This window comes from Hyla sarda, chromosome 11, assembly GCF_029499605.1.
Source record: "Hyla sarda isolate aHylSar1 chromosome 11, aHylSar1.hap1, whole genome shotgun sequence".
NCBI classification, from domain to species: Eukaryota; Metazoa; Chordata; class Amphibia; order Anura; family Hylidae; genus Hyla; species Hyla sarda.
Genome location: NC_079199.1, coordinates 24,631,270 through 24,648,257, shown reverse-complemented (window position 1 = coordinate 24,648,257; position 16,988 = coordinate 24,631,270). Strand labels below are relative to the sequence as shown.

General features: G+C 46.1%; 1 protein-coding gene across 1 annotated transcript in view; it reads left to right on the top strand.

The window, feature by feature from the left end:
• Positions 1-16,988, top strand: part of TYRO3 (TYRO3 protein tyrosine kinase) — a 186,608-nt gene that overhangs the window by 84,382 nt on the left and 85,238 nt on the right. The window contains exon 6 of the mRNA XM_056546671.1: positions 10,256-10,342. Coding sequence (XP_056402646.1) covers positions 10,256-10,342 — 87 coding nt within the window. The remainder of the gene's footprint in view (positions 1-10,255; positions 10,343-16,988) is intronic.

Below are 16,988 nucleotides of genomic sequence, written 5' to 3'. Positions count from 1 at the left end.
TCCTTGCCGGATAAATTTGATGGGGACTCTAAGTTTTGCCGTGGCTTTCTTTCCCAGTGTTCCCTGCATCTGGAGATGATGTCGGACCTGTTTCCCACTGAAAGGTCTAAAGTGGCTTTCGTAGTCAGCCTTCTGTCCGGAAAAGCCCTGTCATGGGCCACACCGCTCTGGGACCGCAATGACCCCGTCACTGCCTCTGTACACTCCTTCTTCTCGGAAATCCGAAGTGTCTTTGAGGAACCTGCCCGAGCCTCTTCTGCTGAGACTGCCCTGTTGAACCTGGTCCAGGGTAATTCTTCCGTTGGCGAGTATGCCGTACAATTCCGTACACTTGCTTCAGAATTGTCCTGGAATAATGAGGCCCTCTGCGCGACCTTCAAAAAAGGCCTATCCAGCAACATTAAAGATGTTCTGGCCGCACGAGAAATTCCTGCTAATCTACATGAACTTATTCACCTAGCCACTCGCATTGACATGCGTTTTTCTGAAAGGCGTCAGGAACTCCGCCAAGATATGGACTCTGTTCGCACGAGGCGTTTCGTCTCCTCGGCTCCTCTCTCCTCTGGTCCCCTGCAATCTGTTCCTGTGCCTCCCGCCGTGGAGGCTATGCAGGTCGACCGGTCTCGCCTGACACCTCAAGAGAGGACACGACGCCGTATGGAGAACCTCTGCCTGTACTGTGCTAGTACCGAACACTTCCTGAGGGATTGTCCTATCCGTCCTCCCCGCCTGGAAAGACGTACGCTGACTCCGCACAAAGGTGAGACAGTCCTTGATGTCTACTCGGCTTCTCCACGTCTTACTGTGCCTGTGCGGATGTCTGCCTCTGCCTTCTCCTTCTCTACAGTGGCCTTCTTGGACTCTGGATCTGCAGGAAATTTTATTTTGGCCTCTCTCGTCAACAGGTTCAACATCCCGGTGACCAGTCTCGCCAGACCCCTCTACATCAATTGTGTAAATAATGAAAGATTGGACTGTACCATACGTTTCCGCACGGAGCCCCTTCTTATGTGCATCGGATCTCATCATGAGAGGATTGAACTTTTGGTCCTCCCCAATTGCACCTCGGAGATTCTCCTTGGACTTCCCTGGCTTCAACTTCATTCCCCAACCCTGGATTGGTCCACTGGGGAGATCAAGAGTTGGGGGTCCTCTTGTTCCAAGAACTGTCTAAAACCGGTTCCCAGTAACCCTTGCCGTAACTCTGTGGTTCCTCCAGTAACCGGTCTCCCTAAGGCCTATATGGACTTCGCGGATGTTTTCTGCAAAAAACAAGCTGAGACTCTACCTCCTCACAGGCCTTATGATTGCCCTATCGACCTCCTCCCGGGTACTACTCCACCCCGGGGCAGAATTTATCCTCTCTCTGCCCCAGAGACTCTTGCCATGTCCGAATACGTCCAGGAGAATCTAAAAAAGGGCTTTATCCGTAAATCCTCCTCTCCTGCCGGAGCCGGATTTTTCTTTGTGTCCAAAAAAGATGGCTCCCTACGTCCTTGCATTGACTACCGCGGTCTTAATAAAATCACGGTTAAGAACCGCTACCCCTTACCCCTCATCTCTGAACTCTTTGATCGCCTCCAAGGTGCCCACATCTTCACTAAATTGGACTTAAGAGGCGCCTATAACCTCATCCGCATCAGAGAGGGGGACGAGTGGAAAACGGCATTTAACACCAGAGATGGACACTTTGAGTATCTGGTCATGCCCTTTGGACTGTGCAATGCCCCTGCCGTCTTCCAAGACTTTGTCAATGAAATTTTTCGTGATCTGTTATACTCCTGTGTTGTTGTATATCTGGACGATATCCTAATTTTTTCTGCCAATCTAGAAGAACACCGCCAGCATGTCCGTATGGTTCTTCAGAGACTTCGTGACAACCAACTCTATGCCAAAATTGAGAAATGTCTGTTTGAATGCCAATCTCTTCCTTTTCTAGGATATTTGGTCTCTGGCCAGGGACTACAGATGGATCCAGACAAACTCTCTGCCGTCTTAGATTGGCCACGCCCCTCCGGACTCCGTGCTATCCAACGCTTTTTGGGGTTCGCCAATTATTACAGGCAATTTATTCCACATTTTTCTACCATTGTGGCTCCTATCGTGGCTTTAACCAAAAAAAATGCTGATCCCAAGTCCTGGCCTCCTCAAGCAGAAGACTCCTTTAAACGACTCAAGTCTGCCTTTTCTTCGGCTCCCGTGCTCTCCAGACCTGACCCTTCCAAACCCTTCCTATTGGAGGTTGATGCCTCCTCAGTGGGAGCTGGAGCTGTTCTTCTACAAAAAAATTCTTCCGGGCATGCTGTCACTTGTGGTTTTTTCTCTAGGACCTTCTCTCCAGCGGAGAGGAACTACTCCATCGGGGATCGAGAGCTTCTAGCCATTAAATTAGCACTTGAGGAATGGAGGCATCTGCTGGAGGGATCAAGATTTCCTGTTATTATCTACACCGACCACAAGAACCTCTCCTACCTCCAGTCTGCCCAACGGCTGAATCCTCGCCAGGCCCGGTGGTCTCTGTTCTTTGCCCGATTTAATTTTGAGATTCACTTTCGTCCTGCCGATAAGAACATTAGGGCCGATGCTCTCTCTCGTTCCTCGGATGCCTCAGAAGTTGATCTCCCTCCGCAACACATCATTCCACCTGACTGCCTGATCTCCACTTCTCCTGCCTCCATCAGGCAGACTCCTCCAGGAAAGACCTTTGTTTCTCCACGCCAACGCCTCGGAATCCTCAAATGGGGTCACTCCTCCCATCTCGCAGGTCATGCGGGCATCAAGAAATCTGTGCAACTCATCTCCCGCTTCTATTGGTGGCCGACTCTGGAGACGGATGTTGGGGACTTTGTGCGAGCCTGCACTATCTGTGCCCGGGATAAGACTCCTCGCCAGAAGCCCGCTGGTTTTCTTCATCCTCTGCCTGTCCCCGAACAGCCTTGGTCTCTGATTGGTATGGATTTTATTACTGATTTACCCCCTTCCCGTGGCAACACCGTTATTTGGGTGGTCGTTGATCGATTCTCCAAAATGGCACATTTCATCCCTCTTCCTGGTCTTCCTTCTGCGCCTCAGTTGGCTAAACAATTTTTTGTACACATTTTTCGTCTTCACGGGTTGCCTACGCAGATTGTCTCGGATAGAGGGGTCCAATTCGTGTCTAAATTCTGGAGGGCTCTCTGTAAACAACTCAAGATTAAATTAAATTTTTCCTCTGCATATCATCCCCAGTCCAATGGACAAGTAGAAAGAATTAACCAGATCCTGGGTGATTATTTGCGACATTTTGTTTCCTCCCGCCAGGATGACTGGGCAGATCTCCTTCCATGGGCCGAATTCTCGTATAACTTCAGGGTCTCTGAATCTTCCTCCAAATCCCCATTTTTCGTGGTGTACGGCCGTCACCCTCTTCCCCCCCTCCCTACCCCCTTGCCCTCTGGTCTGCCCGCTGTGGATGAAATTTCTCGTGACCTTTCCATTATATGGAGAGAGACCCAAAATTCTCTCTTACAGGCTTCTCCACGTATGAAGAGGTTCGCGGATAAGAAAAGAAGAGCTCCCCCCGTTTTTTCCCCTGGAGACAAGGTATGGCTCTCCGCTAAATATGTCCGCTTCCGTGTCCCTAGCTACAAGTTGGGACCACGCTATCTTGGTCCTTTCAAAATTTTGTGTCAAATTAATCCTGTCTCTTATAAACTTCTTCTTCCTCCTTCTCTTCGTATCCCTAATGCCTTTCACGTCTCTCTTCTCAAACCACTCATCCTCAACCGTTTTTCTCCCAAATCTGTTCCTCCCACTCCTGTTTCCGGCTCCTCGGACGTCTTCTCGGTCAAGGAAATTTTGGCTGCCAAAAAGGTCAGAGGGAAAAATTTTTTTTTAGTAGACTGGGAGGGTTGTGGTCCTGAAGAGAGATCCTGGGAACCTGAGGACAACATCCTTGACAAAAGTCTGCTCCTCAGGTTCTCAGGCTCCAAGAAGAGGGGGAGACCCAAGGGGGGGGGTACTGTTACGCCGAGCGCTCCGGGTCCCCGCTCCTCCCCGGAGCGCTCGCTTCACTCCCTCCGCTGCAGCGCTCCGGTCACGTCCTCTGACCCGGGGCGCTGCGATCCCGCTGCCAGCCGGGATGCGATTCGCGATGCGGGTAGCGCCCGCTCGCGATGCGCACCCCGGCTCCCCTACCTGACTCGCTCCCCGTCTGTTCTGTCCCGGCGCGCGCGGCCCCGCTCCCTAGGGCGCGCGCGCGCCGGGTCTCTGCGATTTAAAGGGCCACTGCGCCGCTGATTGGCGCAGTGGTTCCAATTAGGGTTTTCACCTGTGCACTTCCCTATATTACCTCACTTCCCTTGCACTCCCTTGCCGGATCTTGTTGCCTTAGTGCCAGTGAAAGCGTTCCTTGTGTGTTCCTTGCCTGTGTTTCCAGACCTTCTGCCGTTGCCCCTGACTACGATCCTTGCTGCCTGCCCCGACCTTCTGCTACGTCCGACCTTGCTTCTGCCTACTCCCTTGTACCGCGCCTATCTTCAGCAGCCAGAGAGGTGAGCCGTTGCTAGTGGATACGACCTGGTCACTACCGCCGCAGCAAGACCATCCCGCTTTGCGGCGGGCTCTGGTGAAAACCAGTAGTGGCTTAGAACCGGTCCACTAGCACGGTCCACGCCAATCCCTCTCTGGCACAGAGGGTCCACTACCTGCCAGCCGGCATCGTGACAAGGCTCAGTAGTGTGTGTGGCCTCCATGTGCCCGTATGACCTCCCTACAACGCCTGGGCATGCTCCTGATGAGGTGGCGGATGGTCTCCTGAGGGATGTCCTCCTAGACCTGGATTAAAGCATCCGCCAACTCCTGGACAGTCTGTGGTGCAACGTGGCGTTGGTGGATGGAGCAAGACATGATGCCCAAGATGTGCTCAATCGGATTCAGGACTGGGGAACGGGCAGCCACCCCATAGCATAAATGCCTTCCTTTTGCAGGAACTGCTGACACACTCCAGCCACATGAGGTCTAGGAGGAACCCAGGGCCAACCGCACCAGCATATGGTCTCACAAGGGGTCTGAGGATCTCATCTCGGTACCTAATGGCAGTCAGGCTACCTATGGCAAGCACATGGAGGGTTGTGCGGACCCCTAAAGAAGTGCCACCCTCCACCATTACTACCCACCGCTAAACCAGTCATGCTGAAGGATGTTGCAGAAAGCAGAACATTCTCCACAGCGTCTCCAGACTCTGTCACATCTGTCAAATTTGCTCAGGGTGAACCTGCTTTCATGTGTTAAGAGCACAGGGCGCCAGTGGCGAATTTGCCAATCTTGGTGTTCCCTGGCAAATGCCAAATGTCCTGCATGGTGTTGGGCTGTAAGCACAACCCCCACCTGTGGATGTCGGGCCTCATACCACCCTCATGGAGTCTGTTTCTTACAGTTTCAGTGGACACATGCACATTTGGGGCCTACTGGAGGTCATTTTGCAGGGCTCTGGCAGTGCTCCTCCTGCTCCTTCTTGCACCAAGGCAGAGGTAGCGGTCCTGCTGCTGGGTTGTTACCCACCTACAGCCTCCTCCATGTCTCCTGATGTACTGGCCTGTCTCCTGGTAGTGCCTCCATGCTCTGGACACTACGCTGACAGACATAGCCAACTTTCTTGCCAGAGCTCGCATTCATGTGCCATCCTGGATGAGCTGCACTAACTGGGCCACTTGTGTGGGTTGTAGACTCCGTCTCATGCTACCACTAGAGTGAAAGCACCGCCAGCATTCAAAGTGACCAAAACATCAGCCAGGAAGCATAGGAACTGAGAAGTGGTCTGTGGTCACCACCTGCAGAACTACTCCTTTATTGGAGGTGTCTTGCTAATTGCCTATAATATCCACCTGTTGTCTGTTCCATTTGCACAACATTGTGTGAAATTGATTATCAATCAGTGTTCTTCCTGAGTGGACAGTGTGTTTTCACACAAGTGTCATTGACTTGGAGTTACATTGTGTTGTTTAAGTGTTCCCTTTATTTTTTTGAGCAGTGTACTTTTGCCTATATACTAGTTTTAACTCCATGAAAAGGTCTTGGATACACACTTTGTTGCACTATTGATTTTCAATTATTGAATAACTGTTGCAGTCCACAACCTTGCATACAACTCAATGATTTACCAAGAGTGGAGTTGAGTTTTCTTTGTGGGTTTTAATTCCCTAAAAAAAATTTCCACGGTATTTACTAAGGTTTTCCTACATTTTCCACTTTCCCTACATTTTGCTTTTTTAACACCTGCTCTGATCTGTAGGGTTTTCCCTAAGCTCAAATCCACCACATTTTCTGTGGAAACCTTAGTAAATACTGTATTTTGGGTTTTTGTGAAAATATCAGACACGCCCCTTTTTCGGGTTTCCTCAGTAAAAGAGAGTTAGTCTGTTTCTTTTCAATTCTGGCACACATTCTGGCACAGACAGCAATGCTACCTTCACACTACAAAATTCCGCCACAGAAATATAGGATTCCGTACCTGCTGAAAGAATGTACATGTCCATTCTTTAATCGTAAATCTGCCAGGAATGCATTGCCATCAATGGTGACAGTGCAGGTCTGTGTGGTCCTAGTTCCAATGGAATTTGTTGACAGCCGTCACGACAGCCGGGGGCGGGTTGTGACATCATGAGGTGGCGGGGCTATGATGTCACGAGCTCCCGATGCCGGCTCCAGTGTTTCGTAACAGTTTATTCCAAATGCTGAGCAGCAGAGTACCCCTTTAATATAGTTTATTTCCACTTGTGTTTCGTCTGCTGCAGCCATATAGACACCTCTCTGTTATTAATAAGGGGCTATAACGGGTTCAAACGAATAATGTAAAAATCACATAGACTATAATGGGATTTTGTAACGCCCGTTTAACGGCCGATTTTCAGGGTTTTCATAACGGAACATATAACGGATCTTAAAAAACGGATTAATGTATAGTGTGAAAAGGGCATATGCCTTAAATGGGCACTGTCATTAAAACACATTTTTGCTATTGCACTACTTATGTCAAATAAAAAATAATTCTAATGTACTTTGTTAAAAAAGCTGCCACTAGGTGTCTCCCTACTTGTCCAGAGCACATTCCCTCCCCCCCATCTCTGCACATACTTTGGACTTTTGCTGGCCTGGCAGAAGTCCAAAATCAGGAAATGCAGTCTGGAGTGCTGAGGGGTGTGTGCAGCCTTAGCCATTCATAGCTCATTTCACACTGAACAGCTCTGGGCTGTGTGTTACAGAGTGTGGGAGGAAGTTCTCCCCTGTATGGCTTCAGATGATGTCACGTCTGCTGGGGAACGTCCCTTCCCAGTCTGTGAATCTGACTGAGACTGAGCAGAAAATACAGAGCAATATCAAGGCAGAAAACTAAAAAAATAATAAAAAATAAAGGCAGGGGGTGGATTATCATGATGGGGGCAGGGAACTGGGAGGATTATAACATTTAATAAAATCATAACAGGTACTCTTTAAGACCCCTTTACACTGGCCCATTATCGGATAAATGAGTGTTCCTAGGAACCTGTGTAAAAGGGCCAGCGGTCAGCTTGTTCGAATCTTTTGTGCAGCCATTTAAATTATGAATATCAGCCGCCATGGTTAAACAGGTCAAGTGCGGCTGACAGTAAGGCAATGTTTACATGTCCGCAATTTCTGTGCGGAATTCCATCAGAGTGCAGAGCAACAGAGTCTCATTGTATTCAACGGGATTCTACTGCGCTGTGCACATGGCGAAATTTCCATGCCAGATGTTTTCAGTGTCCGCAGTAAGAATTAACCTGTTCATTCTTTCTGTGGACTCCACACGTAAAACATAGCCGTCTGAGACGACGCATTCCTGTGCGGTCCTATATTATATTATGCCGACCCCTTCAGACTCTGGAATGTCTGGAGATTTTACAAGCTGACATTTCAGAAACGTGAATCGTAAGGTCCACCTGATTGATCGCGCCTTGTGAAGGCTCAGCAAACCAGCTCCAATCACAAAGATTGGCCGCACCCCTAGTTTAGACAGTCCTCTGTTAGCTAAACTGCAGCCAGTCTTGATTTATGGCGTATCTAGGTTATATGCCATATAAGTATTTTGTTAAAATCTCTGTAAAAGTTGTTGGTATAATATCAACTAGTAAAGAGTAAACACTGTTACCCGCACTCACCATGTAACCGTGTTTCCTCTTTACTGTCGGCAGTTTACTAACGGCAGTTTTGCGCTACAGTATGTGTACTTCTTCCCGCCTCGTATTCAAGGCTGGAAGAAGTGCCCATAGCGCGAAACCGCTGGCAGTCGCCTCTGAGCGCCCTGCATCACGTCTGGAACCGGGACATCCGTTCAAGCAGATGAAGCTGAGTCGGCTGGCTGAAGCCTAGCGGTGAGTGCGGGTAACTGTGTTTCCTCTTTACTAGTTGATATTACACCAACAACATTTAACAAAATACTTATATGGCATATAACCTAGATATGCTGTAAATCCAGACTGGCTACAGTTTAGCTAACAGAGGACTGTCTAAACTAGAGGCGCTCTTACATGGGCTGGCAATAAGAGGCGGCCATATTTGTAATTGGCACTGGTTTGCTGAGCCTTCGCAAGGTGCGATCAATCAGGTGGACCTTAAGATTTTGCGATACATGCGCTTCTTCTGGCCTTGTATACGATGCCGAAAGAATCGTACATAGTGCGAAACCGACGGCAGTCTCCTGAGCGACCTGCATCACGTCTGGAACCGGGGACATCCGTTCAAGCAGATGAAGCGGAGTCGGCTGTCTGAAGCCTAGCGGTGAGTGCAGGTAAACGTGTTTCCTCTATACTAGTTGATATTAGTGACTCTGTTCGCTGGACCCGTGTACTTAGGACTTCGGTCTCCCGCAGTGATAGAAGTGCCACTGCCCAGTTAACCTGACCACTTTTGTAGCAATAGTGCCACTATACCTTTGGACTATTGTTGTTGGTATAATGTATACATTTAGATATGGGCTGAATTCCTAAAATGCAAATCTTAGAACACAATAGTAGAAGCATGTATTTTATAGCCTTTCCTCCATGGTCTCAGCCAGTCTTTTTTCAATGCATTTTCGGTCATTGATCTGATAGCTAGTGACTTGTATGTTTTGTTCTACAAGATGTTCTGTACATGGGTTTTCGGCAGTCCTAGCGAAGGCTTTGTTTGGTGTTAAATTGTAAACATGCAGGTGCCAAGTTCACACCATCACAGAATGGAAACATTTGGAGAGGATCCATTGTTCTGCTCTGCTGAGCTAACAGGACAATGGACGTTAATTCAATTGCTCAGAGGCCATTGTTGATGTTGTTTGTGTGCGCTGGGGATTATAGTTGGGGATTAAAAACTATTTTATTTATGGTAAAAATCCCAGATTATCTCTAAACTATTGTAAAGGTCCATAATTTAGCAAGAATTACAACCCTAATCTGTAAGAAGTGCCTTGTTTATAAGGTTTTAAAGGGATATTTCCATTTCGACATCTATGGCCTACCCAAAGAAGGGAACGACATCTACCTGGAACAATGGCCCACTGTCTCTATTCAGTCTGTTTGAGCAGTCTAAGGTGATCGAAAGAGCAAAACATTCAAGAAGATTGTTTGGAGACTTTATGTAACTCCCATAGAGGTTAGTGTGAGTTATGCAAACAGCTTACCACTCTTAAAGGGGATAAGATGTTTGATCGCGGAGGTCCCACCGTTTAGAGATTAAGCGCTCGAGGCTTGTGACGTCACGACCACGCCCCCTAATTGCAAGTGCCGTCACATGGCCGTGAGGTCACAGGTGGGGCGTGACCGTGACGTCACGAGCCTCCACCCATCATCCGGCACGTAGCGAGGTTCACTCCGTGCGCCTAATGTTGGGGGTTCCGCAGCCGAGATTGTGGGGGTCCCCAGCGGCGGTACCCCCGTGATCAGTCATCTTATCCCCTATCCTTTGGATAGGAGATAAGATGTCTAGGGGTGGAGTACCCCTTTAAGCTACTAAAACAGAGTATCTTGCAGTTCCATAATGTCAATAAAACCCATAAGAGTTGCATAAATCAGTCCATTCGGCCTTCTGACCACTTATGGCCACCACAAGAAGACTGGTCTGGGATGGAGGGTTCTTATGCTCAAGATAGATCCAGATTTCAGAGAATGAACCTGCAGTTTTTACCTTTTGGTTGTACAGTGTCTATAGAATGTAAATACAGACTGGTATTCAATATATGTAACTAGGATATGACCAGTATTAATATTGTTCTCTTTATGCACAGGAATCCATCAGACTACTGTGTTCTCATGTGACGCTCACAACCCTAAGGGGGTCTCCTCATCCAGAGCAGCCATTGTTCATGTCAAAGGTAAGATTGTATTTATTCAAGTTTTTTCAGGCCCGGAAAATATTGTTACATCAGAATACACAGCATTATAAATTGTAAACATTGTTTGTCACCAGCAAATACTATAATAAAGTGTAATATATGTGTATGGGAATCTGCTGATAAAATTAGGATATATACCTACTGCCTTCATGGCTCATTGCAGGATCAGGTATAGAAAGCTTTAAGGGTACACCTATACCCAAGGTGTAAGGAATATATATACAAATAAATCTATTTTGCCCGACCTCAAGGAAAGTGTGCAAAATGGTTAGGTATAATAATAAAAATGTATGTATATAAAAATTATAGAAAACCGTGCTTCAATTATAATATATATTTAACTTTATTAAAATTATCAATATCCAATGTGTGAAGATATATAGTACATTGGATATTGATAATTTTAATAAAGTTAAATATATATTATAATTGAAGCACGGTTTTCTATAATTTTTATATACATAAATTTTTATTATTATACCTAACAATTTTGCACACTTTCCTTGAGGTCAGGCAAAATAGCTTTGTAAATTACTTCTATTTAAAAATCTTTAGCCTTCCATTACTTATCAGCTGCTGAATACTACGGAGGAAGTCCTTTTCTTTTTGAATTTATTTTCTGTCTGACCACAGTGCTCTATGCTGACACCTCTGTTCATGTCAGGAACTGTCCAGAGCAGGAGAGGTTTGCTATGGGGATTTGCTCCTGCTGTGGACAGTTCCTGAAATGGACAGAGGTGTCAGCAGAGAGAGAGCACTGTGGTCAGACAGAAAAATAATCAAAAAAGAAAATAACTTCTTGTGGAGCATACAGCAGCTGATAAGTACTGGAAGGATTAATATTTCTATTGTTTCCTGTAGACATGATGCTGCCCCCACCATGATCACTGTAGGGATGGTATTGGGCAGGTGATGGGCAGTGCCTGGTTTCCTCCAGACATGATGCTGCCCCCACCATGATCACTGTAGGGATGGTACAGGGCAGGTGATGAGCAGTGTCTGGTTTCCTCCAGACATGATACTGCCCCCACCATGATCACTGTAGGGATGGTATTGGGCAGGTGATGGGCAGTGCCTGGTTTCCTCCAGACATGATACTGCCCCCACCATGATCACTGTAGGGATGGTATTGGGCAGGTGATGGGCAGTGCCCGGTTTCCTCCAGACATGATACTGCCCCCACCAGCATTGAAGCGGCTCTCCCTTGCAGGAGGCGTGTCAGCTGCAGCATGACATTGCGGCACACACACACCCTCCATGTATCACTATAGGAGAGGCGAGGATGCAGCGTTTGTGCCTCCTCGTCTCTTCCATAGAGCTGTATGGGGGGGGGGGGGGGTTGTGCATGTTCCTCTACCTCACTAAGCAGGCAATACCAGGGCCATGTTTGGGAGATGTGGGTAGGGGATAAGTGTCTTTACACTGTAGATGTCATTTAAAGGGTATTGGGTTCAGATTGATGGGCTTAAGCCTATTTTATTTTTTCCATTTTAGCACACTATAATAAAGTGTGAAAAGTGTGAGATGTTCTTGGTCTAAAGACTTCTTCTGTAATGCATTGTAACTGGGTTCACACTGCATTTTTGGCTTCCATTTAATGTGTGTATCAAGAAAAGCTCCCAATGTATACAGAATACATAGGGATTGACCATTACTAACAGTGGATATAGATACCAATGGCTACCAATATAGCATATGGATGACAGATGCCATTGATATAGCATTGTCTACTATGCTGTTCACTACTTCCTTGGTGGTATACTGCCATTTGTTGGTCAGTTGCCGGCAAAAAGTACATTTTCGATACTTGCAGAGTCTGACACCTGGTTAGGTCTCATCTATATCCCCATCTGTCTCCATTTGTTTAAAGGCAATAAAAGCCACCAACTGCCTGAGATGTATTGTATCCCTCAAAAGATGATGTCGGTAAAACGCATTGCATCTTGGTTACGCATTGTGTCTTGGTTGGGCAGCACCGTGTGAGCCGGTTTTCTGCATTGAGGCCTACCCTTTCCATTTACCTTACAAACTTAGCCAGTGATTGACTGAGCAGCATATCAAGAAGAAGTAAATAGGTACCTGGATCATCAGCATGGTAGCTGTGGGGGACCAGGAGATTTATCCCACCGCGAGCCATACTATTTATTTATTTTTTATTTCCATGCAACCTCTTTCATGGCTGTCCTCTAGTTTTCCACAAACCCAGAATGGCACATAAATCATGGTTGTTGTTTTGCTGCTTATGTAATGTCCCAGTACAAAACATAGTCCTGTACTACACTTAAGCCCTGTCAGGTGGAGTCCCTCAGTCACCTGGTGGCTCCCATGCAGTGTCTCCCCTGCTGTTAGTACAATGTTATTTATTGTAATAGGTATGTAGTCAGTATGCTAATGTATAGACAGTATAAAGGACCTTTGGAGGACTAATATAATGGTCTAAAGGACCTTTGAGATGTCACATGTTATGTTTATATTACCCAGAGAGTCACCAGCTTAACACATGACCCGCAGCTTGACCTATGGGCTTTTGGCTCAGCCCCCCTTTATAAGGGGGTGGCCATTGCAATTAGCTCTCTTTCCTCTCTTTCTACTGGGGTACAGTCAAGACTTGATGTCTCAGTGTTAGTGTCCAGCTACCTGGAAGGCCTCAAATCTACCGCCACTTCCAGTAAGTCAAGTCTATGTCTGCTGTCACTACCTACAGTCCAGTCAAGCCTAAAGTCAAAGATCTAAAGTCCATTACAAGTATAATTGGTCCCAGAAAGCTGCGAGGTCCTTCTGTGTTCCTGGCCACCTCTCTGGGATTCTGGCCGAGCTGTAGGGACTATAACAACTGTCTGACCTCAGTAAAGTCTCTGTTAAACCATAACTTGGCCGTGGACTCTCATTTCACTGCCTAGCCATTGGGATAGTGGAGATAGTGTTTGGGTGGTTCCCGATACCCAAAACTCACTCTGGCATCATGAACATTAGGGGTTAATACCATCTGCCCCATCCACCTACACCACTACACCCCGTGGTCCCGCCATTCACCATGGCTCACCACACTTACCTGTCTAGTTACTGCTTTACCTGCTTTAGAAGTCTCACAATAGTTTTGTTTCTAAACCATTACAGAGTAGCGCTGTCCCTAAACACATTTGCGACTCTGCTTTTTATGCACCTTCTATGGATTTAGATGAAAGCATTTGAATGTACCATACATTTTCTTTAGGAACTACAGCGTCTCTCTTTCCCATTTTGTTTCCTAATTAAAGTCTTTTGTTGCAGGTATTCGAGGGAAAATATTTAGTGGCTTTTCATGGATCAGTGAAATGCACCTCTTCTGATTTTTACAACACATTTACCAATAATTTATTATTACTAAACATTTACAAAAAAAAACAAAAAACCCTTAAACTCCATTTTCCACCCACATCACCGACGCAAAGTGGAAGCCCTGGTAAAATTATTCCCAGCTAATATATTTGTGATAATTGAAACATTGAACTCATACATTTCTAGCCTTTGGCTCAGAAGTGCAACTATGTTGTTGCTAAGTGACTCTGTGCTTCTCATAATGGGGAGCCCTGAAAGAGGTGCCATGTATTGGCTGTTTTGCTAACCATTTTGACTACTCCTATTAGGTATGGTCAACTAAACGTGTGGTGGGAAAAACTTTAGGTCCTTGGTGACAACCTACCACCATAATGACAGTTCCCATTTTGTTCTCTGACATGGGCCACCACTCTATCTATACCAAGTACACCATGATGGAGATTTATCAAAACCTGTCCAGAGGAAAAGTTACTGAGTTGCCCATAGCAACCAATCAGATCGCTTTTTGAAAAGGCATCTGAAAAATGAAAGAAGTGATCTGATTGGGCAGCTCAGCAACTTTTCCTCTGGACAGGTTTTGATAAATCTCCCCCATGTATTTAATGGTGAACCACCACATACTTCTATTTGCTCATTTACACATCTACCCATAGGTTCACTTGTGCACACTCACATACACATTACCCAAGGCTCGTTCACATCCACCAAAGTGATCGGATCACTGTTTAGATCCAAGTGGGCACCATTTGGATCTGAACAGTGATTCGATCCCTTTGGTGGATGTGTACGAGTCTTGGGTGATGTGTATGCGTAAATGCATGGGTGGGTGTGCATTAGTGAACCTATGGGTAGATGTCGGTAATGGGCAAATGGAAGTATGTTGGTGTGCATGAATGTTTGGGTGGATCGCCAATAAATACATAGTGCACTTGGTAAACGCGGACATGAAGTGGTGGCCCCAAAGAACGAAATTGGAACCCTCATTATGGTGCTAGGTTTTGTCACCAAGGACTGAGGGGCTTGGTGTGTTTTGTTTACCCCCCTCCACACCCTTTCCTAAACTCTTGGTCCAATTTCTATCTTACTTTAATTGGGAACAGTGCAGTTCCTCTGGAGAGGCTGGGGCCAACCAGGGCTGGGTCCCTTCTTAAATGTGCACCATAGACTGCCATATGGCCTATTTCTGTGGCTGCTTTGTGACCAGACAGATTCCAGCTGACATTGATTTATTTTGGAGTTTACTGGCAATGTTTTTAGTTGCTTCCAAATGGCTTCTGTCCTTATCTATTTCTGACAGGACAATGCTAGATAAAGACAGGCTAATACAGAAGTACATTTGGGAGATTTAGAAGACTCTTCTGCTCTCGTATTGTGGAGGGCTAAGTATCTAATACCATTACAAAAATACAGACATTTACCTCAGATCTCATCTGTCAATATATCATATGCTGAACAATTAGCATAATGCACAAAGTATCTGCTTTATGGTATTTTAGAACATTATGTGCTGGTAATAGGAGATGATAAAGTCTAGAAATAGGAGATCTGCACTATGGAATAAAGGTTCTGTTCTCCGTCTCTCATTTATGGCGTGCCCTTGAGTAGAAAGCCTAATATAGTCTGTCATGAGTTTTGATGTGATCATCGGCATTATGTGGGGGGGGGGGGAGGGGGGGGGAGTGGTCCATTTAGAATGGAGATTATTGATTTTGGGAAAAAAGATTAATCCAAGGACGCACACTTTTATATGTAGCACAAGTATTTACATATGAGGTTGATACTGTGATTATTGCATTTTAAAGTGAGATTATCTTTTAACATAGTGACATAGGCAGACACTTCAGAAAAGTGACAATAGTCAAGTTGGATTTTTTAACATCCTTTACCACTCAAGTTAATTTCAAAGTAAGACCAGGAATCAGACCATCAGTAAGAATTTTAATTGTAAGAGAAGGCTAAAACAAAAAATTACAAATTTTGAACTGAAAGGGAAACTCCAGTTCATAACATCTTATCCCCGATCCAGGATAGTGGATAATTATCTGATCATGGGGGGTCCGACTGCTGGAACTCTTGTGGTCTTGTACATCACCCCTATTGATGGTTTAGTCAGGCCCGGTGCTTGTGTAAGGCTGCTTAAGCATTGAGAGTGCTGACGATGCATAGCCCGGGTGGGAGAATCAGTCCTTGATTCAGCGCTGTGACGTGCGTCACTCATGTGTAGGACCGGTGTATAGCAGCTCAGCAGCAGCCAGGGGGCTCAGCAACTGACTGGCCCAGCGGTGGCAGGCGACAGAGGGGCTGCGCATCCTAACTGAGTGAAGTATTTGACTTGCAGCCGGAATGCCGCTACCGCCACTCGCGTGGACCAGAAAATCAAATTACCTGCTGCTGCCAAAATGAAGCTTGGCTTGTGTAGGCAGAAATCCTTGCACCGGCCCTGGGTTTAGTGCTGAATCATACAAACGCAAGCCATCACAGGCCGGAATCGGGATTTTCGTAGCAGATATTTCTGACGCAGAAATTACGCTGGGTGCACTATTCAGCTGAATCTCATCCATAGCAATGAAATTTCCATGCAACAATTTTTCCGCCAGATTCTGCGTGGAAATTCCATCGTGCGAACAAGGCCTTAGGTGTGGAAAGTACGAAATGCTAGAAGCGAGATGATATTTTACAGTAGCAGATATAAGTGCAGAGGAAGCCACGGAAATATGATGTGCAGACATCTCATGCCGGAGAAGAGATCCGCAGACCCAATTAGCAGATTTTTTTATTTATTTTTCCTACTAGTTATGACCCGGGGATATGAATAGCGCCCTTAGCCGCTAATGGCTGGGAAACAGTCTCAGAGACGGAATGTCATTCTGAGAATACAAAAACTTCAAGCGATGCCTGATTGTTATGCCAGTCCATGCTTCCGCTGTGTAGTTATGGATGAAGACAAAGGGAATCTAGGTCAGAGCTGAAGAAAGTGGGTGAGCCACTGATCTGTGTAACCATAAGCGCTTGTAGACATCCATCCCCTAGGCACAAAGCTAACAATGCCGAAAGTTTATGATGTTTCTGCAATCTACTGACACGCTGAATGTTGTGTGCGGCGTGATTATGTACACTTTTCACAATGACAGGGTTGTGGCACTTACTTTATGTCTGACTCTATTCTATAAAGGACCTATAAATCTGTTCATTCTGATCTACCTGGTTATAATATAATGATGAAACTACAGAACTGTCAACTGTTGACAATACATTACAATGCAGATCAGTATGCTGGAACCATGAGGATTGTTTCCTCCAGTTAAGT